At 36.8% G+C, this 24557-nt stretch overlaps 5 protein-coding genes across 20 annotated transcripts; all 5 read right to left on the reverse strand.

Annotated features, from left to right (window-relative positions):
* Nucleotides 1-2: 2 nt before the first annotated feature.
* LOC104741039 (transcription factor GTE10) lies at nt 3-5432 on the reverse strand. Of its 5 annotated transcripts, none has more exons than XM_087491833.1 (11): nt 5108-5394; nt 3647-4852; nt 3507-3555; nt 3276-3434; nt 2808-2878; nt 2563-2635; nt 2398-2478; nt 2194-2309; nt 2036-2102; nt 1817-1947; nt 3-1727 (listed from the first exon to the last, which is right to left on the reverse strand). In XM_087491833.1, exons 2-11 carry the CDS (start codon nt 4847-4849, stop codon nt 435-437), a joined length of 3243 nt encoding a protein of 1080 aa, XP_087347959.1. In that variant the 5' UTR covers nt 4850-4852; nt 5108-5394; the 3' UTR covers nt 3-434. The 5 variants fall into 5 exon arrangements, with proteins under 5 accessions (XP_087347959.1, XP_087347963.1, XP_087347956.1 ...); XM_087491837.1 differs by having other exon boundaries at nt 3647-4745; nt 5108-5391; XM_087491830.1 differs by having other exon boundaries at nt 3647-5432.
* Nucleotides 5433-5921: 489 nt separating this feature from the next.
* LOC104741067 (uncharacterized) lies at nt 5922-7160 on the reverse strand. The gene has a single exon (XM_010461844.2). It carries the CDS (start codon nt 7095-7097, stop codon nt 6192-6194), a length of 906 nt encoding a protein of 301 aa, XP_010460146.2. The 5' UTR covers nt 7098-7160; the 3' UTR covers nt 5922-6191.
* A 3979-nt stretch (nt 7161-11139) lies between these two features.
* LOC104741077 (cyclin-dependent kinase G1) lies at nt 11140-14166 on the reverse strand. 12 transcript variants are annotated; one of them, XM_087491896.1, is made up of 5 exons: nt 13988-14147; nt 12103-13701; nt 11686-12029; nt 11452-11504; nt 11140-11346 (listed from the first exon to the last, which is right to left on the reverse strand). In XM_087491896.1, exons 2-3 carry the CDS (start codon nt 13304-13306, stop codon nt 12022-12024), a joined length of 1212 nt encoding a protein of 403 aa, XP_087348022.1. In that variant the 5' UTR covers nt 13307-13701; nt 13988-14147; the 3' UTR covers nt 11140-11346; nt 11452-11504; nt 11686-12021. The 12 variants fall into 12 exon arrangements, with proteins under 12 accessions (XP_087348022.1, XP_087348012.1, XP_087348006.1 ...); XM_087491886.1 differs by having other exon boundaries at nt 11140-11504; nt 13988-14150; XM_087491880.1 differs by having other exon boundaries at nt 11686-13701; nt 13988-14150.
* Nucleotides 14167-17282: 3116 nt separating this feature from the next.
* On the reverse strand, nt 17283-19930 carry LOC104741118 (4-coumarate--CoA ligase-like 9). The gene is made up of 6 exons (XM_010461904.3): nt 18758-19930; nt 18453-18642; nt 18191-18336; nt 18041-18108; nt 17853-17955; nt 17283-17707 (listed from the first exon to the last, which is right to left on the reverse strand). The coding sequence occupies exons 1-6, from the start codon at nt 19814-19816 to the stop codon at nt 17582-17584; spliced, it is 1692 nt and encodes a 563-aa protein (XP_010460206.1). The 5' UTR covers nt 19817-19930; the 3' UTR covers nt 17283-17581.
* Nucleotides 19931-21716: 1786 nt separating this feature from the next.
* LOC104741128 (O-fucosyltransferase 37) lies at nt 21717-24197 on the reverse strand. Its single transcript, XM_010461916.3, has 6 exons — nt 23479-24197; nt 23228-23396; nt 23041-23130; nt 22678-22961; nt 22312-22570; nt 21717-22209 (listed from the first exon to the last, which is right to left on the reverse strand). The coding sequence occupies exons 1-6, from the start codon at nt 24117-24119 to the stop codon at nt 21973-21975; spliced, it is 1680 nt and encodes a 559-aa protein (XP_010460218.1). The 5' UTR covers nt 24120-24197; the 3' UTR covers nt 21717-21972.
* Between the last annotated feature and the right edge of the window lie 360 nt (nt 24198-24557).

The raw sequence follows: 24557 nt of genomic DNA on the forward strand, positions 1-24557 counted from the left end.
ACTAAACAAAGAGAAAGAGTCTCGTTTTAATGGAAACAGTATTTTCATGTACAGTTGCTTCTAAAGAGGTAATAACTTTACACATTCTCTAAATCACAATTTGCTGCTTTTATATCAAACTCAGCTTTTCGACATCATCTTTCTTACAGCAAAATTGGTTTTTTTTCTATTTCGTTCTTCTTCATCAATTAAGAATCATTGTCAACAGAGTCTGGTTGAAAAATAGGCAAAACAGACTCATCCTCTGTCTTGTATAGTGATGTTAATACGAAGAGTCTTCTAAGATGTCTGTGGCTTTCCCTTTCTTTTGCTTGCTTTAGCCCATTTCACCACGCCACATCACATATGATATAAAAGAATCAACGCGCAACATCCCCTCTCCCACTTTTTATTTTCTTCTTGTTGCTTTTAACAAGACCCGATCAAAAGAATTATCAATCAATTTCTACGTCCGTATCTTCTGTTTCTTCCTCTCCCTTGTCCTCCACAAGGTCAGTTTCTTTCTCTGCTGCCTTGCCGACAACATCAGTTTCCTGCTCTGCCTTGTCGACAACATCCTCCCCATTATCGACAAGGTCAGTTTCTTTCCCTCCCTTCACAACTTCAGTTCCTTGCACTACCGTGTCAACATCTTCATTTTCTTCAACCCCCTTTTCTATAACTTCGCTTTTCTGCTCTCCCATGTCGACAACTTCAGTTTCTTGATCTTCCTTTTCAGTAACTCTGCTTTCTTGCTCTGGCACATTCGCCACTTGTTCTTCTCTTTCATTTTGGTTGATGGGGTTTTCATATTCTTCATTTTCATTATCTGTCTTCTGGCTTCCCAATTCTTCATTTCCACTAACAAGTTGGTCCTCGACCTCTTCTCTGTGGGAACTAAGTATTTGTCCTTCTTTTCTGTCAAGCAAATTTTCTTTTTCTAATCCCTTGTCAACAACTTCATTTTCTTGTTCTCCCATCTCGACAACTTTACTTTCTCGCTCTCCCTTGTCATCAACTCCACTTTCTTGCTCTAGCACATTCTCCACTAATTCTTCTCTCTCGTTGTGATTGATGGGTTTTTCATCTTTTTGGTTCCCATAATCTTGTACCTTTTCGCTTACCGATTCTTCATTTCCACTAACGAGTTGGTCGTCTCCCTCTTTTCTGTGAGGACTTAGTGTGCGTCCTTCACTTCTGTCAAGGGAATATTCTTCTTCCACTCCCATGTCAACAACTTCGTTTTTTTGCTCTCTCATGTCGACATATTCAGTTTCTTGCTCTTCCTTGTCAACAACTCTACTTTCTTGTTCTGGCACATTCCCCACTTGTTCTTCTCTTTCATTTGGATTGATGGGTTTTTCATCTTCTTGGTCCATATTATCATGTACCTTTTGGCTTACCGGTTCTTCATTTCCGCTAACAAGTTGGTCCTCTCTCTCTACTCTGTGAGGACTAAGTTCCTGTTTTCCACTTCCGTCAGTGAGATGGTCTTCTACTTCTCTTTGGCTAAAGTGTGGCGGGTCTTCTTCTTCATCCTCATCCTCATCCATTTTCATATACAGACCTAGATGTGCCAATGGATTACTGCCTTCCATCTTGAAACTACCCAACATATCCTCACTACACTTGGGACTCATCTCGTCCATGGAAGTCGGTAATTGATCACCCTCGGAACCTGTAGCTCTAAACATCTGGAGGTCTTCCATAAACCGTATACCTTCGTTTATCTCCACTGTCTTTTCCATCTGCAACCAACCAGAAAAATCATTTACCAATATCATCATACCAAGATAGGACTCTGAATAATAGGAGAAACTTGAAAAGTCTTTTATACCTTTTGTAAAGCTTGACGTGCAGCTTCTCTCTCTTGCTCTCGTTCCCTCCTCACTTTTTCTGCAGCTTCTGCTTTGGCTTTTCTCCTATCCTCTTCAGCTGCTTTGGCCTCGGCCTGTAACCGTACTTTTTCTAATCAAGACAAAATCGCAAGAATTAACAAGCAATTTGGTTAGAAATTATGAGGTACATATATGCACACTTAATGCAAAAATCCAACCTTCTCTTAGCCGTTTTTCAAACTCCTCTCTTTCTATCCTCAATTTTTCAGGATCCCCCTTTTCACCCTGAAATTTGATGCATCAAAAGTTTTGATTAAGCCTTTCCACATTACGAAGAGCTATTTCACCATAGTAGATCGGACACTTAAGATTTAACCTTGGTAAGAGCCTTCTCCCGAGCTTTCATAATGGTATCAGCAAAACGATTCTTCAACAAAGCTTGGCGGTAGCGCTTATCTGGAGAAATTTGCCTCCCAGGTGGAGCTGTTTCCTCTATAATACCAAAGCACGACAGGAAAAATCATGATCTGAAAATAAACAGCCTTTACCATCTCCAACCTCCTTAACTTTCATTTCTTACCATCTGGAACAACTAGTGCATCCATGGCGGTCGACTTTTCCCCACCAGCATGCCCAAGTTGACCCAATTCATTCAAAGAATCTACAGAGAATAAAGAATGAAATTCGGGAAGACTTATCTATCCGAGCATTCTAACTTGCATACATCAATTGGATAGAAACTAACCATTTACAACTATCTTCTCACTGTTGCAATTGTCCTCCGTTCTGTTTATACAGACTGCTGGTTCCTTTTTATCCTAAATTAAAGAGGAGACTATACTTATTCTTCTGTAGTAAATTTCACTTTTATGATTGCAAATAGTTCATGGAAATCTTGCTGAGGGTAAATTAAAAATCTTGCAGAGAAAAATTAGAGTAATAACCAACACAGAGACTCTATAACATAATTTATTCCACCATTAAATATACCTCTCTACTTGTAGGTTTTGAAGCTTTATTAGAATCTGTTTCACTCCCAGAGGAACTACAAGAACCAGAATCTGAAAGATAATCACAGAAAACATCAGTATAAAAAGCTCTTCCTAAGGGGAAAAAATAAGCAAAGGAATCGATTCTACAGTTTTACAAAACCACAGTAAGAACTTGATTCCTCCGTCATAAACGATAAACCACAGAAACTAACTAAACTATCCTCTATAGCAAGAGGATGTCCACAATTAGTAGAGCAGAGAAAAAGCATCAAACAGAAAATACGGGATGGGACACAGGCTCAAATTACAAAACAAGACTCAGGAGTCCACTACTAATCATTCGAACAGAAAAGTTACTTTATTTCCAATCTTAGCTATTCTTACATACTGTACAAATCAGTGCACTATTTAAGGAGAAAAAATGATTATTCTAAGGAATTAGAAGAAGGCTCGCATAAACACGAACCACTTGATGAAGAGCCTGATTCACTACTAGAGCTACTCGAACTGCTGCTTTCATTATTTCTACATGCAGCATCTTTTTCTATCTTAGGAGGAGGATGGCTTGAAACAGAGAGGTCATTCCCACCAACTATGTCAACATCCTCGTCAATTTGCAGATCACCTGTGATTAAGGAATGCATCAGATTACTGAAGGAAACCATTTTTGAAATCGAATTAAAAAGCAAAAACTTACCTTTACTAGGCTGCAGTGGGGAATTACTGAATCCAGAGTCATGAACGATCTGTAACAGAGAAATTAAACCAAAAGTCAAATGTCTAAGATTTACTAGAGCTCACAAACAAAAAGTAAAATTAATCAGAGAGATTATTTACCTCCATCTCACAAGGTTCGCTCTTTTCCAACGATTTCTTTTTCTCGCTTAAATAGTCATCCAGGAGTTTTCGAACCTTGAACAAGGTTTCATCAGAAAGCGCTTCTATATCAATCTCAATTTCTCCAGATTGACCATCATTGCCACTTTGCTCTCTCAGGAGATCAACAATGTTTTGAGGGAAATCTTCTTCTAATGCCACCAAATCTTGGCTTAATTTTTTCTTCTCATCATCTGTCATGACCAACTTAGCAGGTGCCGCCCTCTGCTTGTTCTCGTTCATTGTAGCTGCTTTCTTTCTCAATGGTGCAACTTCAAAAGGGATTTCAGAGTCTAGAGAAGCAGAACTGGTTACTGGAACGACTGGTGGTTTTGTCACAGGTATTTTTTTCTCTATACTTTTCCATCCCGATTCAAAATATTTACTGATACCTTGAGCCATAGCATGATACTGATTCCCTGGTGGATTGTAAGCTATAGAATTTGAAAACGTAAGACGCACATCTGCTGCGAAGTCCAAAGGACTAGAATATTCACCTTTACGCAGCCTGCTCCGGATCGTTCCAAGATCCATTGGATGCTTAATCACAGTAAAATAGTCTGGAATATTCAACATGACTGGATCAACTGGAGTACGAAACGCCCACCCCAACTTATGTGACCACAAACGATTGAGTAACGTTTCACACTCCTTCATCACTGAAGCAACGGTAGAATTTGTTGGAACATCCAATCGAGATGGACCTTTCTTAGCCCGCTGCTTATCATTGCGCACAGCAGGACGCTTTTTCCCCTGTGACCCAGGAAACGTACCAAACTTTTCAGATGGCATCCTCCTAGACCCATCACTGCAGCTTTGAATATCGTTGTATGGTGACAACAGCACAGTGTCTGAACTGAAACACGCAATCTTCTTACTAAGGTCCCTGACCTGTTGAAGCTCCATCTTCAACTTGTGAACTAAATTCTTTCTCTCAGACCTCGACAAGTTGGCCAAAGAGAAAACCTCTTTAGGAACACCATAGCTATCTCCATTCAAACCAAAACGTCTCCTTTTCAATGGAGGAGTCTCCTCTAAATGTTTCATCTGAGAATCGATTCTGCCAGAGTAAGCAAAGTCATCAGGCTCAACCGCCGTTTGCAAGTAATCAGGAACTAATCCAGATGATTTCACTCTAGGGTGTTTCCGTGCTTTACCCATCATTCACTATAAGCCATTCAAATTCAGGATTTTAAAGACTCGAATTAGAGAATACAGAACTAACTATGCTTTTCTTGCTTCTGATTCAACAATGAATCTATTGGTAACCCCTTTGGAGAGGTTCAATCAATCCTTTTTCACAATCAGCCCTCCTTGGTATCGAGCCAATACCACAATTCGCCGAATAAAAGAATCACAAAGATGCGATTACCAAATCAACACGATGATGGTATTCGTATGAATTGCACAACGTATACTTACCAAAATCAAATTCGCAAATTGGTCTAAGTTTCCTTCCTTCTCTCCCACAGATTCAAAATCACCGAGTGAGAGATATCTTCCTCAACAGCAATTGGGGGAAGAAAGCTAAATTGAAACCCTAGAAAAACCCTCGACTGAGTAGATAGAAAGAAAAAAAAAACTACCAAAATCGATTTGGGAAACCCTAGATCGGAGAGCTTCGCGATATCGCTTCTAATGCCCAAAAAAAAAAAAAAACAAATTCGAAATAACGAAAGAGGTGAGAGGAGAGAGAGAGACTTACGGAGGAATAACGAACCAATTTGCTTCTCTACTTATAGATCTCAAGAGATGATCAACCCGCCGCCTTTAACCTAATCTAAACCGTTCAATTACACAGCCAACCAAAATCTAAACGGCTGATAATATCCGTTCGTTTTCTACCGTCGATATTTAGATCTAACGGCTGTGAGGTGTACGAGCGCAATCTAGTGAATCCTGGATCTCTAATTAATTTGAGGAAAATATCTTTAAATTTTCCATATTGCAAATAAATTACACGTGTTCCTACAGCGCGTGGAATAGACGCGGCTACCGACCGACATTGTCTCTACCATTTTTGACTATTTTATCCACTTAACGCGCCTTATAAAAAGGCGTTTGAATAACACGTGCCAGTGAATCTTTTTTTGAGTTTGAGGCCCTTACAATATTTCTCAAGGCCCATTAATGAATACCATAAGCCTGCCCATTAGTGAAATACTATAATTGTCATATAATGTCGTGTTTGACATAATGTATGTAAACGAATACTTCATTAAACTTTCTTTTGAGGTTTAACTAAAATTTAAACTTCAGATTATCATTTCATAACTCACGAGAGACAACAAAAGAGTATTTTATAAACAATAATCTTAACCAAAGGAAACAAAATTAAAAAAAAAAAACAGAAACATATGTTCAAGGTGAAAATTAAATAACCAAAGCTCACTAGCACTTGCTATTTTTAGTTTTACGAAGGCCATGTATATAATACGATCTGGACCGTTCATCAATTTTCACAATGAATGTGAATATCCAACGGCGGGTAATCGAAAGAACGTCGTCACAGGCACAAAGCTGCCTTAACGTCAAGCCTCCACGCAAAACCTCCGCCGTCCATTCTCCAAACGTCACAAGGCACCGTGACGGATCCTCTTTCTCGATCTTGACACGTGTACTGTAATCTCACTCTGCATGTGAACGCCGGGTACGTTAGCATCGGTCTCTCCTTCATCACCAACCGTACGATCACGTGAAAATTATCGTTATGATCGTAACTAATCTCCGGTACACCAGTTTCTTTAGCCATCTTCCTGTACGCCTCATTGGTCCACGTGACTCTCCCTAAACCGTCCGATGTAAAACCAGGACACGTGTCTTTCACAAGATTCATCTTCCTCTCATCATCTGTCTTCCCTAATCCATAACCGTCGATCCAAGCGTCGGTCACACGTTCAACCGTCACACAAGACGAAACCACCACCGTCCTTCGCGATATCTCCGCCGTCTTGTACGGAGCTAACGTCTCATTACCGCCGTTGAAACTCAGCCACAATGGACCGTTTCGCTTCTGCTTATTATTCTCCACCGGGAAAGCATTCAGATCTGGAAAAACACGTTTCTCAGGCGTCTCTGGTAAAAGAGACAACGTAACCGCCGTGGTAGTAGCAGCGTCTCCGGCGAGATCTCTCTTTTTCTTATTATTGCACCTCCGGGAGTTACCGGCGGAACTCTCTTTCTGATACTTTCTCTTCCCTCTCCCAGATTTACCAGAAACATCAGAGCTTCCGCCGCTGGTAGTTGCGGTGGAGCTATGTTTTCCGGTGACGGGAGAGAGACTTCCTCCGTTACCGGCCGGTTTAGGAGCAATGGGACGAAACCGAAGCATGATTCGATCAGCTTTGGAGAGACCGTAACGACCACCGTAACCGCCATATCTGGCTATGCAACAACCACCCCTACCGTCCATTGATCTCTCTCTTTTATCTCTCTTACAAGAAATGATTAGTTTAGGTTTTAATGTGAGCTTTTGGAGAATACTGAAGAGAGGTGTGAAGGGTTTATATAGGGACTGTGAGGGTGACAAGTGTTTGGTTGATACGCGTGTCTTTGTCTAGAATACGCTTATCACCGTTGCACTTGCACATGGTCTTTATTTTCTTCTGTTTAAAGACATGTAAATTACGTATTATTCAAAAATGGCGTGAGATCACTGATATATAATATTCTTTTTTTTTACATTTTATTTAGTTATTAAAAATTTAGTTATTAAAAATATTAGTATTGAGGCTAATATTTATTTAAAATGAAGAAGTTCCATATTTAATTTGTCAGACTGACCATTCTAAGCCTACCGTTTTCTCTTGATCTTCGATTTTTTCAATTCGGGTGAAGGTAATATAATGTTAGCACCAAATCGGATACGAGATTTTTATGATTATTGATGTTTATACAAGGAAGGATATTGTCGTATTGAACACAGAATCTGCGCTTAAAAGTATTATATTCATATTTAATATTCACTATGACGCTTGTGTTTACTATATACTTTCGTACTCAAGCGAACTGATTTGTTTGGCCTAGAAAAAAAAAAACAGATATTTTGTTCATCAATTGTTTTAAATTTAAAAAGTAGGTTTATATATTAGGTTACGTATGCACATTACCGGTAAGTTGCGGATTCGATCGCTTTGTCAATATAGAATTTCTAGAGTTTAATTTTTCAAATAGTAAATGACATTGTCAAAAGGAAAGTAAACCAATGTTTCAGCATGTTTTCATGATGTATAATGCACGTGGATTCTGGTTATAATGTTTTTGTACACAATAGCAACCAGAAAGAAACTCATATATATGAATATAGAGAAACATTATATGAATATATATAACTTTATTAAAGAAAATAATAGTTAACATTTTACTGACTGTTTCCGAATTTCCTACGTTCCAACATGTAGTTTTAGGTTTTAAAAAAAAAGTCTAAAAGTCGTATGTGGTTTCAAACTTTCAATCATGAATAAATGCCAAATTTTGGTTAAAATATAGTGTATATCGATGATAGGAAGAAAAGAAAGGTAATGTTAGGCATGGTCCAAGAGATGAGGGTTCACTCATACATTATCATTGACCAATTCTGAATTTAATTTAGTGGAATCTTAATTAACTAAAGGTGATCGTGACTCTAGATCTCAAATCTTGATTAAGGGGACAAGATCGATGATCTCATGTCTAAAGACGAATTTTGTGCCAATGGAGTTAGGTCACCTCTTTTCAGGAAAAGAAGAACACTGAACGGCGTATATAATACATGAAATATGCAATGTTTCGTTTATATATAATTCTTATAAAAATCTAACAACTTATAATACATTAAACATTTACGGAATTACTAGTCACGAATGGACACATGGAACATATATTTGTGCAAATAATAAATTCCTCTCTTTAATCACTTTATAAAAAATTAATAATTGTAATATATACATTTTGTGATCATCTTAGGTGAAAGTGTGAAACAAATTTGTTTTCTTCTTTCTAATTATGGTCTACGTTCAAGTCTAGAAAACAAAAACATTAGGAGTAATTTGGTAGTAGTAGTAGTAATATTGAAATATTAGCAAACAGACTATACACATAGTGGTGGTTCTATCCCCATTGGGAAATAATTATGGACAAAAGAGTGAAGATGTTATAAAAATAAACAAAAGAAAAGTAGATTCGGTAGGGAGTTCCAAGGAGCGATGGCATCAAGAAAAGCTGATGGGGTTTGTGTTGCGTTGTACTTTGCATGGTAACACGCAAGAGGACACGTAGAGACATGTAATTAGCTTATCAATTGACTATAATTAATCCAAACACCTCATTAGTTAATTTAACCAGGCTTAATAAATAGTCTATCCTAGATTTGTCCAACGTGAAAGTGGGACGAAACTGATGACTGATGTTGAGACATGGGAGTTAGGTTTGATTCTTTAACATCCGATCTCATCTTTCATTTTCTCATTATTATAAATACTTTTAGCAATATAAGCACACATTATAATCCAAAAATGAAATTAACTAGGGAAGCCAATATGGTCGTTTCTTATTTACACTGGGTATAGATGATTTGAGTGGTTCCACTTTAATTACGCCCATATAGATAGTTTTAGTAAATGCAATTATAAAAAACATTTCACTTTCTAAAAAAAGAAGGATATGATGCACACATATACAATCTTTTAAGGGTTTGATGAGGTCAATTATATCTGGCTTAATTAGGCACTGATATATACGTACATACTAAATTAATTAATTAAAACATTGGTCACATAATCATTGGCTCTCACCCTCAGTTCTCATCTGCTGATTCTTTTGTATTGTACCTAATTAATTACTATATAATGATGCTAGCCAACAGTTTCACATAAACCACCTTACCATCATCTATCGAATTTAACTTTTTTTTTTTAAACTACTTATTCAACCAATTCCTTTGGAAGTCATGCATTTTACATAGTTTATTTATTCTTGCAATATTTTGTTTCTCAAGAAATCTTCTGATGACTAGTTTACTGATCTGATTAAGAACACTAATTTCCCAGTGATATTTAGGTGGTATATTTTAAGAATTAAACAAAGTAACTGAAATTCGTATTTATCTACGATCCCTTTTATTTATATGCGATAATAGTTGACGGAACTGATAAATTAACATGACAACATAGCTCTTATGCCGTGTATATTAAATTATAAATTTTGATTATTATAATGTATGATCCATCCAACGATTTAATATGCAGATGGGGACAAAGCAATCTTATCCATTAAGAACTAAACTAATACTATCTTTCTTTGAACAAAAGCCATAATTAATCTCCAAATTATATTAAAAATCGACTATTCATTCATTCAAATTAAGAATAAATATTAATAATTAATTTAACGGTTTTACTATATATAACGTGTACATATGTAAGCTCCACTTTTTCGATATCGTAGAACTCTTGTTGGTATTATTGGTTTGTAGTTTGTACCTTTTTGTAATTGAACATATCTGTTAATAATATAGTATACGGAGTGTTTTTTAGAAGAAAAAAAAAAGTAACTTGCAAAATTTGGAACAAAATAGAGACAAAAGAAAAAAAATTGCGGACAATATGTTGGCATATATTTGATATGAAGCAACCAACTGATATTTCAATATTGAATGTTCGTTCAAAAAACCTCCGAATTAAAATGCTCACCATATAATTTTATATAAAAGAAAAAAAATTAAAAAGTAAGACCAAAGTACTTAATCTGACAATGAATTGGGGCATGTTCAGCGAATGATAATCTGACATACCGCAAGAAAGATATGAAAATACTAAAAATATAGAGGCTCGAAAACACAAGTAAAAAAGGTGATCTGAATCACCCTCAAAACCACGACGAAGAACCCTAATTGGGAAAAGTGGCTAAATGAAATGTCGCCGCGTGTGGATCTGATGGTGTCAGAGTCAGTAATAAAGTTAAAAAGCTAATGTGTGATGTCTCGATATGGGCGTTGAAAACTGGTCATTTTGTCTGGACACTTGTACAGTTATGGAAAGGAGGACCCATGACTAGAGCACTCCTTTACTTTATTTTATCCTATATCTGAATAAACTATTACTCCATTTTAGCAGTATCATTCTTGCTTTCTATAATTATGTGTAAGTTGATATTATCATTAGAGAAATCAGATGATGTGGCAATCATTCTATTTTATTTCTGTGTTCTCTCCTTCAATCGGCCATCCACATTAACATTAAAACAATCAAGATAATGATTTGTTACAAATAGTTATCTCACTAGAAAGAGGCTTTGTTACAGGGTAAAAGATAGCTGAAACTGCACAATTACATATTGGTAACGATCAGAAACTGGGAGCAGACACCAAGACCATGCTATCCACATTTTGCAGATTGCCTCACAAAAGAAGCTTTTCTCATAATGATCAATGTTGTGAAACAGTCCTTTATTTTCATGGTAACAAGTAACCAAGGTGATGCTGGAAACCCTTTTTATTCGTCATTGAATCGATTAACTTATGGTTGTTTACAAAAAAAAAAAAAAAAGAGTTAACAAGAAAGGAGGACAGGTATTAGTGTTGAAGACATTTTTTAATTTTTATTTGACTCAGCTTCGTTCAAAAGCTGATATCCCAAAACCATTAATATGTTAACGCATGTGCACTAGGAACTATCTTCTTCTCTCTGCCAACAGACCAAACACGAACTCAAAGACAAAGTGACATCGAACAACAAACTAGCTTTTTATATTAGAGCGTAGTAAATAAAAAGTAACCAAAATAAACTTACTGATGTCAACAACTTCCCTTTTCCACGTTTGTGAAAAAACTCTTTGCGTTTACCTCATGAATAAAAACAAAACAATGCACAAAGAAATATGAGGACATAAATCATAACCAACCCAACATCAATTACTTTGAAAAGGAAAACTAATATCTCTTCAGTTCAAGACTGTGTATATAGCTGCTTTTTATAACAATAACTCATCTCATTAGGGTTCTAAACGAAAAGAGAGAAACACACCTTTCACGGAACACTCATATTTACACATGAATCCGTATAAATCGTACAGTAGTATGCCCTGAATCTCCAGGCAACAAGGCAAATCACAGAGTTAAAGAAATAGATGAAACAAAGTCTTTTTGGAGTATAAAAAAGGAATAAACCAAAATAGGACCAGTCGACTTCCCTGTGTGCCGCCCATGTTGACATCCTCTCCTCCAAATGATAATAGTTTCCCTCAGCACCGCTTTGGAGGATATGTCGGCATGAAATCTTTCGATTTTGGGAGAGGGACTTCATGGAACCAACCATGGTTGAGAGCCTCTTCCACTGTTAGACGTTTCTCAGGGTCCAAACTTAAAAGACTGTTCAGCAAATCAAATCCACGTTCAGAAAGAATTTGACCACCTACAAATGAAATAGCTGGAAACTTCTTACGCAACATATTGTACGGTTGTGAAGGAAACTTGGCTTTAGCATTAGGAAACGATGAGAATCCAGGCCAGATTGACTCGTTCGGTGTTCCAAGGACTGCAAAGATCTTTTGAAGCTGATCAAGTTCACTCTTGCCCGGGAACAAAGGCTTTTGAGACAACAGTTCAGCCATAATGCAACCAACTGACCACATATCAACTGCTGTAGAGTACTCTTTTGCTCCTAGAAGAAGTTCAGGTGGCCTGTACCACTGAGTAATAACCATCTGGGTGTACGGCTTGATAGGGCTTCCATACTGGCGCGCCATCCCAAAATCACATATTTTTAACTCCCCACTATTGTTCATCAGGAGATTAGATGGCTTCAGATCCCTGTGGATAATCCAATTCGTGTGGAGGTAACTCAAACCTTCCAACAGCTGCATCATCAAGCACTTGACCTCGCTAGTGCTAAAAGGTTCCTTCTTTCTATCCATTACTCCCCTTAAGTCGTGTTCCAAGTGTTCCATGACCATATAAACATCATTATCATTTTTTCCTCCAACCACAACCTCCTTCACGTTCACAATCGAAGGGTGATTGCATGACAGAAGTATGTTAATTTCCCTCAACGATGTCAAAGGGAACCCATACTCTTCTTCGAACCGATCTTCCTTCATCTTGATCTTTTTAAGTGCCACAATCTCCTTTGTTTCCACATCCCTTGCTCTGTAAACAATTCCATACGTTCCTTCGTTTATCTTGTTAAGCTTCTGATAGTTATTCACAGATCTGCTCCCAAGCAGCATGTTCATACCTCGCTGATCTAAAGAAGCTGGATCTTCATTTTCTACCTCAACATGATCAGAACTACAACACTCACGATCAGAATAATCATCTGCGCTAAGCTTCTCTGCGCTGTGAGATCCACTGCCAGATCCAGATGAATGATGTTCTTCAGACACCATTACTTCCCCGCACTCAGGAGTCAAACTTCTCCTCTTCCATCTGCTTGTCCTGGAAATATTATCAGCATGAGAAACTAACTCCTCCTTAGGGGACCCCCACCTCGATTTCATAGGTGCTTCCTGCATCACTTGTTCTTCCTCCAAGAAACCCTCTTTTACAGGTTCCTGCATCACCTGTTCTTCCTCCAACTGACCCTCCTCCAAATCATCAACAGGATACTTCTCAGACAACCGGGCTTCTAACGGCTGTACTGGTGACATCACAACACTGACTTGATCCTTTAAAGAAGAAGTCTTTACAGTAGCAGCTACATCAACACCCTGATTGGATATCAAATTTGCAATTGGAACAGGGAACGGGGACTTGGTCTTCTTCTTCTCACAAGACGGACCTTTGTCCCACAGAATAGGTGAAAACTTTCTCCTTTTCTCAAGAGGTCTCTGAACCTCGGGTTCCTCTCGAACTTGCCCTTTCTCATAAGCCAACCGAGATCGGTGACGCCCATTGAGATATTGGTCGTTAGGCCGTTTGACATGACGCCTCTCAGCATCTCTGCCACCACTCTGTCGAACATATAAATCACGAGAACCATTCCTGTAAAAGTCGTAGTCTTTTTTGGCAGCAGCAACAGAGCTTCTAGAGACATCAACTCCCCCTGCCGCCATCGTATTCTTCCCAATGAGAAAAAATTGAATCGTATATAGAAAAATAACAAAAAAGGATGATGATAAAGAAAACACACAAAACCCTAGAAACAACAACCCAATTAACGAAAACCCCAGAAATCAAATCACGATAAGCAGATTCGAAATAGCTGTTTAATTACTTTTTTTTCAACGAAATCAAAATCACGAAAACCCTAGAAACTCAATTCCAAGGAAACGCGATAATAATTTTCCCCCTTTTCTCTTCTCCGATTCACAAGTACCGGAAGGTCTTACCGGACGGCGAATTAGAAAACGGGAGACGGGAATTGAGTAGATGGATCTACGAGCTCGATGGAGATCGCGAGGCAATATCGTCAAGCTTTTACTCGGAGATGCAAAGACGCGTTTTAAAATTTTTGTCTCTCTGTTTAGTTATAAAAAAGCCCCAAAGGTCGGCGGCTCCAATAATTTCCTTTTTCTTTTTAATTCCCCATAAATTATATAATGTTTGCGGGTGTACTAAAATAACATGAGCTACGACTTTTACACCGTTGGATCTCATATATGAATCCAAAGTCGGTTAAACACAACCGTTCGATTCATTCAATATTTGTTTAACGGTGACAATTTACGATGCTATTTATTAGTCTCCATTCATGTTAATACTACTATTATCTTTGTATGGTTTAAGTTTGTAACAAAAAAAAAAAAAAAACTTTAATACCAAATCTTTCATTTAATTTTTAATTCTCTCATTTACTTACTGATTTCTTGGCAATCGCTAAGAATGTGCAATAAATTGTCCAGGCAAGTGTGTGTGTGTCAGTAATGAATTGGTGCTTTGAGAAATCAGATTCCATTTCGATCTCTTCGACGTGATTAAGGCCTTCGACAAACCCAGAGGGACACGAGCTTGCTTGTCATCGGTAAAGAAGGGGAATAGTATGAGTTTTATGAATATATTAACCTCAATACATTTCTAAATTTGAATTTTGTCATTAGAATACACAAAAGCATCTAGTATATTAACCTCACTAAATTTCTAAATATAAATTTTTGTTATCAAAGTACTTTTAATTTACACGTTAGGTTTTTATTTGATTCCATGTATTTTCTACTCTATTTAAATTAGAAGGCGTTTTTAAAAAAAAGTTATCAAAATACATTAAACGAAAATAATCAAAATTCTCAAGTTCTAACTTTTAATATATAAAAAAAATCTATCAATACAAAATTGTTTTCATAAAAAAAATAAATGAGAATAAATTAACAAAAAAATAAGCAATATATAAGCAAAACATAGACAAAGTATAAGCAAAAAAAAAAAAAAAATTAACAAATATTTGTAAGTCAAATTTGAGATTTCAAGGATTATTAATTACCAACTTTAAAGACGAAATATTATATTAGAAATGTACAAAAAAAAATAACTTAGAGTAGTTCAAAATCGTATATGTTATGTATTATGTTTTGGTTTTGTTGCCCAAAAACCACATGAATTCGATGCGGTACCAGGCAAAATAGAGAAGAGTACCAATCCCAGCGCAAACCCGAAAGCTCTTTGGTGGATACGCATGTTGTTTCTCCCTCAATCGGTAAGAAAAGTTTGCAATTAACATAAGAAACCTTTTACACCAAAGTACTAGTTTTCTTGACAAAAATCTTGTACGGTTGTACCTGATTTCTTGGCAACTATGGTGATTCCCAATAATGTTCCATAAATAGTCCACGCAAGTGAGTGTGCGCGTAAAACTTTTTTGTTTCCGGCGACGTGGCTAGCATTGACAGTGACAGATCGGTTGCCACTTCGACCTTAGAGAAGAATGTTCCAAGGGTTGACACGATTAGGGTGTTTAGTTTTTCTGCCACCTCCCCAAACTCTTTGTCGTCTTGCACTAGTGACTTGGACAAATTACGCGGGGCCGCCAACATACTCGTCAATATGGATCCCATGGTTAAAGAAATATGATGAAGCTTGAACTATAAAATTTGTGTGATAAGTTGTCTTTGAGTGTTTTTGTGTTTGAGATGCATAAAAATGAAGTTGGGAATCGATATTTATAACCACACCCATTTAACTATTATTAACATTAACAAAATGGCAATGCATAAGCGTGCATGGTGAGTCGTTCATTATATTGCCTATGTATGCACGCTAATTAGTTCTTTTTCTACTTTGTGATGACTAAAAGTAATACTACTTCGGACCTGTGCACTGTGCTAATTTTTTTTCCTCTAGCTGCTTAATTTAGCCAATAACTCAAGAACAAAATAAAAAATTAAAACCACATATATATACAAACAATTGCGTGAAGCAATGGGGTTTCCTACTGATGAAAATAAAGTGGTTTCATTATATGTAATATTAACAACCAACTTTGATTTTCAATTACTTATATCATTGTATATATGAGTAACATTCACATGGTGAGCCACAGAAACCTGTAGTGTACGAAAGCCTCAAGCGGGATTGGGGTGTATCTCACGGTCTTCCTTACGAGTACCCAGCCTCCATGTACTTCTGCATCCATAATGATGTCCCAGTCCTTGTCGAACCTGTACAGCCCCATTGCATTTCGCACCTTGAAATATAAGTCGCCCTGTCTACAACTAGACTGGGCACTTGGTATCAGCCACGTATTCCGATGGTTCATATACAGTATTAAAATATATGATGGTTTAGTGTTCAGTCCCGTGATCTCATCATTGGTTTTTAACGATTGTAATTTAAATGTGTATCATCTACATAGCAATGACCACGCATGTTTGGTTTTGGTCTCTGATAGGCTTACTTCAACTTCAGATTTTCATTCTTGGAGACGTTTCTGTGTTGATGGCTTTGAATGTTAGAAAAAAGTCGGGATTCATTGTTGGAACTATATATATTGTGAAACATGATTCTGGTCATAGAGATTTATTTCACAGCATTAAAATCGAAACCAGTTACAAGGAAGATTAGAAAGAGAAAAGCTATAAAACTTACTTCTCATCCTATGAAATGTATAAACTTATTTACTTCTGTTTATAATTAAAATGATAATAAATGTAAAAAAAATTTTTAAAGGTTTTCTATATTTTATTTGTTTTCAGATTCTGTTTTTGCTTATAAGTTATACTCACCCTATTAGGTATTAACATTTATGAATTTAACTTTTACTTTATTATCTTCTTTTTTTACAAAGTTCATTAGCATAAATAAAAATATCTATTTCAAATAAAACATAAAATAAAATGAATTTAAAGGAGATATATAAATATAACTCACTCAATAATTTTTTAATATCTCATTAATATCTAGATATTTATTTTACTGAGTTAGTTTTTATATTTTTATATTGAAAAAATTAAAGAACTTAATTACTTCTTATCCAATAATTTTTTTTAGTATCTCATCAAATGTAGAGATCTATTCAATTAAAATTACTTTAGAAACATTTTCTACCTCTGATGAAAAAAATATAAAATATCTTCACCTTTAAAAAAGTATTAATTATTTTATTTTTAAGTGTATGTGCCCTTCATGGAAGAAATAGAGTGAACATTTATAAATTTATTTCTAATAACAATAAAATGAGTAGATTGATAGTTAGAAAATAAAATTTTAAAATTTGTATGTTTCTGAGTCATCGATCTGGCATAACCTTTTTTCGTAAAACCGATCTTGCGTAACCTTCAATTTTTAAATTGATAAAATGGAAAATATTTTGATTTTTTTTTTTTTTAATCTAAAAATTGTTGAGATACTTTATAGTTTATACTACTCTCATTTGAGAAGAACTCGAAATGAGAGCAAAAAAACACTACAATAGAGAATTTTGTCTGAATCGGTAAGTTGTTCTCAAATTCACTAAGAACCGATACAATTAGATTTGAACCGGTCCGGTTATCTCAAAGCTTAGACGCATTACCCTCCACAGCGATTTTAGTAAGCTCCCGACGCAGAATCTTGCCAGCAGGATTTTTTGGGATTGCGTTAATGAAACCAACTCGTCTTACCTTCTTGTACGGAGCAACCTACACAAGAAGCAAACCAAAAAACATCAACTCTCTAAGTGTTCTGTTCTTTTTACATATATAGCAAGAAGAAGAACAATACTACTAAGGAATAAAGAAATATAATATAACCAACAACATTCTAGAGGAACGACGAGCGCATTACTTGTTTAGCTACGAAATCAACGACTTGGGCCTCGTTGAGACTGCTTCCTGGTTTTCTCACTATGAAAGCCATTGGAATCTCTCCTGCATCCTCGTCAGGGAACCTTTGAATTGATAAGTGCCATGTCAGTATCAGAACACACATTTCAACAAGTTACAAAAATTTGAAAAAGTCTTAAAAAGACTCACGGAACAACTGCAGCATCAACCACATCTGGATTCGAGTGAAGAATCTGCTCCAACTCTACTGGTGGAACCTATAAGATGATGATACTTTTGATTAATATAATAAACCCCAACTCCAAATACTACTCTCTTCTTCTAACTCGTATACTTCACCTGATAAGCCTTGTATTTGATTAGCTCCTTTAGCCTATCAACAATATATAGAAAACCTTCCGAATCAAAATAACAGAGATCGCCAGTCTTTAACCACCCTTCTTCATCTACTGTCTCCGCACTCGCTTTCTCGTTTCCCACATAACCTGTGCCCATCAATCACAAGAATGATCAAAATCTTGATGAAGACATTAGACTCCAAAAAATCATGAGTACTAGACTTTTGCATGTTCCTCAACTATTTCATATGTTTTATGGATACCTTTCATGATGATTGGTCCTCGGATCCAGAGTTCACCGTTTTTTCCCGGTGGCAAGGCTTCTCCGGTAGATGGATCAACAATTTTAGCTTCTAAATTCTCAGAGATGCGACCAACAGAGCCATATTTGATCGTCTCTTCAGGTCCAAACGTTGATGCCACTGGCCCCGTGCTCTCTGTCAAGCCATAACCCTGTGACACATCACCAGAACCAAAAATCTTGAGGGCAAAACTAGATTCCAAGAATCATAAAAATGCCATTCTTATATGCAAAAGTCATGAATGTAGCTTTAATACTACTAGTCACCTGTACAATTTCAACGTCTGGGAATTTCTGGATGAACCTCTCTGCAACGTCTTTACCAAGGGGAGCGCCACCACAGCCAAGGGAACGCAATGACCGAAGATCGTACTTGTTCGTTAGATCTGATTTGACCAACGTTACAATCAACGGCGGAGATACAGGTATACCAGTAACCTTATACTTCTCCACCGCCTTTAACATAGCCTCAAGCTCAAATCTGCCTAGAAGCACCAATGTCTCTCCAAGAGAGATGGCTCGAACCATCATCATGAACCCAAACACGTGGAAGAGCGGAAGCGAGAACAGTCCAACACGATCGTAATCAACCGGATCTTGGAGAGCTCGTTGGTGAGACACGGCGGTCGAAGCGATTAGGTTACGGTGAGTAAGCATAACGCCTTTGACTCGTCCGGTTGTTCCAGACGAAAAAAGAATCGCTGCAGGATCCGATTGGTTGACCCGAACCTGAATCGGGTTAACGGACGACCGGTTTAACCAGGAGAGAAACTCAGGAGAGTCCATCAGAACGATTCCGAGAGGGAACGAAGAAGAAGAAGAGCGAAGCTTCTCCACCGTCTCCGATGTCGCGAACGCAATCACTGGCTTGCTGACTTCGACTTGATGACTCACTTCCAACTCAGATCCAATCGAATTCGACGGTGACATCACGACACCGATCGACATTAACGCCAAGTAAAGCACCGGCACGTGCAACGAAGGCGGAGAGAGTATAAAAGCGACATCTCTAGAGGAAAGAGAAGGAAATCGTTCCCGGAGAGATACAGCGAGAGAACGAACTCCACGAAGAAGCTTTCCGTAAGTGAGGTTATCACCAGAGGTTGAGTTAACTAGGTAGCTTAAGGATTCAATGTTTTTTCCGGCGGTTGCTGGTGGTGAGGATTTAAGGAGGAGAGAAAGCACGAACTCGGTTGTGGAGAGAGGTTCATCTATAGGAGGTAGTGAAAGATAAGGACGAAGGCTGTGATATATCCCTGTCTGTTTATTATAGCCGGAGGAGCTCCGGTTAATCGGACGGCTGCCGTCGTTTTTTTCCGTCTGCATTTTTTGAATGCTGTTAGAGATAATCTTTTTTCGTCGGCGGTGAATGGCTCATTAGCGATATTTCAATTTCTGGTTATGATTGAAGTCACATAAACTCATGTATTACGTGGCTATAATTTCAACCAACCATATTTGACTATTAAAGAAAAAAAATACAAAAAACGTTCATCAAAATAAGCCATTAAGTAATTTACACGTGTCTCGTTTAATCATTGTTCGCAAGAGTCACTTTTATTAAAAAAAAAGAATGAATGAATGAAGTTTTCAATTATGGACGCTCTACATTTTTTTTATTTAAACATCATTTATAATATTTAGTAACTATGATTTTTAATAACTATGATTTTGATATAAATTTATCTAAGTATAACTATTAATTATATAATTTTGTTTAGCTAGAAAATGATAACAAATCAAAACTGAAGGAGCACTTTGTAAATAAAAAAGTTTGCTCCAAATATAGATAAATGATTAGTGTTGCTCCAAATTTGAAGCACCATTAGAGATAATTTTACAAGAAATATAGAGTTTGAAGCAACATTTGGCTTTAATTTTTGTTTCAAAAAAAATAATTCAATTATATTCTATCTTAATATTCTCTTTTAATTTATAACAGTCCTTTACTTTTAAAACTTTCAAACTTTTACTCACTTAGTTAATTCTAAACAAATATCAAATAAATTCTGATATTATTAAAAACAAAATTTCATTACAATACATAAATTAAAGATAGAGAATGATACATTTTTTATTTAAACATCATTTATAATATTTAGTAATTATGGTTTTAATAACTATGATTTTAATATAAATTTATTTAAGTATAATTATTAGAGATGAGTGCATAGTTATAATAGCTACAAATGCTCGAGATTTCCAAGAATTTATATGCAGGGTAAGTGTAATTTGTTTATTTAATAATGCTTTATTTTTTTTAATTAGTAAAGAGTTTTGTTTTTTTTTTCAGAGACTTAAAGCACATATGAAGTTTACTACTTTCGAAGAACTCTAGGACAACAAATGGAGAGTTCTACTGCCGAATAAAAGCATCAGAGAAATCTATGTGAAGATGGTTGTATTGTTTTAATGTTTTTGTAATAATGTTTTTGAATTGTTTTAAGGAGAGTTTGAAACTTAATGAGATTTTAGAGTGGTTGTTTTGTGTTCTTATATAACTGTTGATTTAGAATATCTTAACGTAAATGATAAAATTTTGTTTTATTAATCGAATATAGACTTTGTTAACAAAGTAAATATAAACAAAATTAAGTTTTTGTATTGTATTTGTATGATATTTTAATATTATATACAAGACAAAACATGTATTTAAGAAAAAAACAAAATAATGGGGGAATAATTAAAAACTCATGTAAAATAACACTAATCTAATTTTTTTTTTAACTGCTAACCGTAACGTATGCAAACTAAAATAGTTAGAGAGGTATAAGTCGTGGTGGTAAATGCCATAAACTGAGGTAAATTATGTAATCTGCTGTGATGAAAAAAAAAAACAAAGTTTGGTCATTCCAATTCAATGGTCCGTCCGGTTCAAATTAACCGGTTGTTTAACGAAGAACCGGTTTTCAATTTTAATTGAAGGTTTATCGTCGTCGTAAAATGGAACAGTTTTATGAAAGAACAGATGGACCGCCTCTCCGTGTTCTTCCCATTGGTGGCCTTGGTGAAATTGGAATGAACTGTATGCTTGTTGGAAACTATGATCGTTACATTTTAATCGACGCTGGTATTATGTTCCCTGAGTAAGTCCTTGAGACATATGCATCTTTGTTTATATTGGCGACATCCTTCTTTTTTCTTTACTTCTTCCTATGTGTGGTGTTAATTGGAATTCATTGCTGTATAATGTTACAGCTACGATGAGCCTGGTGTCATTTAATCATTGTTCGCACGAGTGATACTATTTATTTAAAAAAAGAAAGAATGAATGAATGAATGAAGTTTTCTATTTATGTACGTTCTACTGTAGAGTTATATGTACACGTGTCTAACGACGAGTGGATGCAGCTGGACATTTCTGTGACAGGTGTAGCCTTGAGTAGCAAGGTACCTGAGCTAGAAGAAGAAACCAACGGAACTTTTTTTTTGTGTGACAGTTACTGCCTTGAGAAGCGCAACGAGCCTGACTGAGAGGAAACCTACAGAACAGACCTGTGTTTTCCATGGCGGCACATACACTCCGGGACGGGATAAGCTATCACGTCACGATCTCTCCTCCCTCTACGTGACTCAGGATGTCCTTGAGTTTTACGGTGAAGCTTCCGGATTACAAGACTGAACTCAGATTCCGAAACCGAAGAATTCTCCATCAAAGGAAGCATTGCTCTCTTGTTAGGCATTATAAACTTCCTATGTCCTGCATAAGCTCTGTTTCCCTGAAAGAAAAGAACAGATATTAACAAAACTTTGGAAAATCAAATCCGTCAACCATAATAATCTCCAAAGATATATATATATTTTTTTCTTGTGTGTGTTACCTGCATAGCTTTTGCCATGTTTCCACCATGGGAAGGAAGAAAAACATCGCTGCTAAGTGATACAATGTAGTCAATAGCTGCTAATGCTGAGGATCTATTGGTGTAAGGCAAGAGCTCGCCTTTATGAGCCAATGTTTCCTTTGTCACCAAATTAGAGAACTCTTTAGCTAGTGGCTCTAATGCTCTTGCGCCACCAAATGGCTCTCCTCCTGCAATATATATCGATGCATTCCTAGGTGCTCCCAAGGCCTTCAACAACCTTTCATCCAAAAAACAAGACTCAAACTTTTAAGTTTCCATCAAACCATAATATATACAAGTAGTCAACAGTCAGGTTTTTATGTCCGTTTCTTCCTTTCAAGTTACCTTGCAATCTCATATGCATTGAGAGGACAAAAACCAGCAAGTCTACGCTCTGTATATGTCATGTTTAGTCTACCAGTGAGGTATCGAGGCTGAGTCATTCGGATCTCTGCTATGATTCGATCGAATTCTGAGCCTAAACCAGTCAGACAACCAGTTCTTACCCATACATCTTTCTCTAGCCTTAAGTGTAGAGCTATATATGGACCTTCAATCCACATTCTTCTCGCAAGCTTGTTCCCGAGATCCTCAATCGGTGCTGCGAATCTCAGTGCATTGAAAGCAACCTACAAAGAAACAAATCAAACCATCACTTTTCTCATTTGGAAACTGAAAAACAAAGGGTTGTTTTCAAAAAAATTGTACCTTGCATCGAAGTTTCTGAAGATCAGGAGGGAGATTCTTAGCTAGCCTTGAGTCTAAGCCTTTCAACACCAAAAGCCCTTCCTCATTCAACTACATTTTTAGTTTAACATCCAGAAAAATCAAGAGTCAGAGAAAAAAAAAACATAAACCTGAGCTAAATCAGTAGTAAACAGCAGCAGAATCAAACCTGTTTGAAGTATTTAGCACGGATCCAAACCGGAGAAACATCCCAAGGGATCTGATTCTCAATTGTTTGTCTAGACATAAGATGCGTTGAAGGTAGAGAAGAAACAATACGCACATCTGATCTCAGCGTCTTCTTGAAATGCTCTACATCGAAAATATCTGAGAACTCACTGAGAACAAAAACACAAAAGCTATTGAATCAGTAACTCAAATCAAACACCCCCACGAAAAAACAAAACTTTTTTCTTTTACCTTTCGTCTCCCCAAACTCGATTCACCTGCAAAACAGGAACAACAAGAACAGCTTCAAGAATCATAGCGATGACAACAGCATCAACGATCTGATTCCGTTGCTGATTAAGTCCACCAGAGACAACAACAACAAGGAACCGTTTCTTCTCTTTAGAAACCCTAAACGATTTCTTCCTGTACTCCAAACTAAAATCCAAACAAGGCTTGTATCCTTCACCATTAGGCTGTTTCCAAAACTCTCTCTCTTCCTTCGTCATGTTCCCGGAGTGTCCACCTCTCGTCGGTAACGGAATCAATGCGGAAGCTCCGGTGACAGCGAGTGAAGTCAACATCTGATGGTGGTCGTCGACGTCAGAGATGAAGTATTTGAGAGAGGAAGTGGAAGATGGAGAGACGCAAGTTGACGACGCATGGTCTAAAGACGATGTTGTGAGGAACGAGATTCCCGAGAAAACGAGAGAAAGTGAGATGAGAAGAAGAAAGAACTGTGGAGGCGGGCATCGAGTTTGGTGATGGTGGTTTAGGTATCGAGGACTTGATTTCTTCGGGGGAGTGAAGAAGAGGAGGGAGAAATGGAGGAACGGAGATGGCGGATGTGATGTAAAGAAAGGGTTTTTGAGTGTTCTCATCGATTTCGCCATTGATGCAGCTCTTTCGATCGTCGAAGAAAAGCTTTTCTCACTGTGCAAAGAGAAGAGAGAGAGCGATTCAGTTACAGAGAGACTTCTGATTCTTGTTTTCCCGGGAAAATAAAGAGGCAGTGTACTAACGAACCGAGTTTATAATTTTCAAAAAGCTCCCTGTATTTATTATTTTATCAAAAATAAAGGCCGTAATTCTATTTTACCAGAATTAACCCCTTCAAACAATTGCTAAAATCTTCGCACATCAAAATCGCTGATTAAGTCGTCTCAACTTTCCAAGTGTATAGCAAAAAGTTATTATCACATTAACAAGTAAGCTGCGAGTTTGTAAACCAATCATCGTTTTGGTTAAAATTAGCGCAGTCTGGTATGCTGATTAGCTTTTTTACTAAAGAGAATGATTATCTCATATCTTGTTGAAGTACCAGCACTTAT

Source organism: Camelina sativa, chromosome 2 (assembly GCF_030686135.1).
Source record: "Camelina sativa cultivar CO46 ecotype springtype chromosome 2, ASM3068613v1".
Lineage (NCBI taxonomy): Eukaryota > Viridiplantae > Streptophyta > Magnoliopsida > Brassicales > Brassicaceae > Camelina > Camelina sativa.

Coding starts and splice junctions, on each gene's coding strand:
- LOC104741118 (XM_010461904.3), bottom strand. CDS start 19,816: ATGCAGACGGAAAAAAACGACGGCAGCCGTCCGATTAACCGGAGCTCC. Junction 18,643..18,757: donor CAGACGTTGAAATTGTACAG/GTGACTAGTAGT, acceptor GATGTGTCACAG/GGTTATGGCTTGACAGAGAG. Junction 17,708..17,852: donor TTGATTTCGTAGCTAAACAA/GTAATGCGCTCG, acceptor CTTCTTGTGTAG/GTTGCTCCGTACAAGAAGGT.
- LOC104741067 (XM_010461844.2), bottom strand. CDS start 7,097: ATGGACGGTAGGGGTGGTTGTTGCATAGCCAGATATGGCGGTTACGGT.
- LOC104741077 (XM_087491857.1), bottom strand. CDS start 13,711: ATGGCGGCAGGGGGAGTTGATGTCTCTAGAAGCTCTGTTGCTGCTGCC.
- LOC104741039 (XM_087491830.1), bottom strand. CDS start 4,849: ATGATGGGTAAAGCACGGAAACACCCTAGAGTGAAATCATCTGGATTA. Junction 2,879..3,275: donor ATCAGGCTCTTCATCAAGTG/GTTCGTGTTTAT, acceptor ATTATCTTTCAG/ATTCTGGTTCTTGTAGTTCC. Junction 2,103..2,193: donor GGGAGAAGGCTCTTACCAAG/GTTAAATCTTAA, acceptor ATCAAATTTCAG/GGTGAAAAGGGGGATCCTGA.
- LOC104741128 (XM_010461916.3), bottom strand. CDS start 24,119: ATGGCGAAATCGATGAGAACACTCAAAAACCCTTTCTTTACATCACAT. Junction 23,131..23,227: donor GTGCTAAATACTTCAAACAG/GTTTGATTCTGC, acceptor CTAAAAATGTAG/TTGAATGAGGAAGGGCTTTT. Junction 22,210..22,311: donor ACATGGCAAAAGCTATGCAG/GTAACACACACA, acceptor CTTTTCTTTCAG/GGAAACAGAGCTTATGCAGG.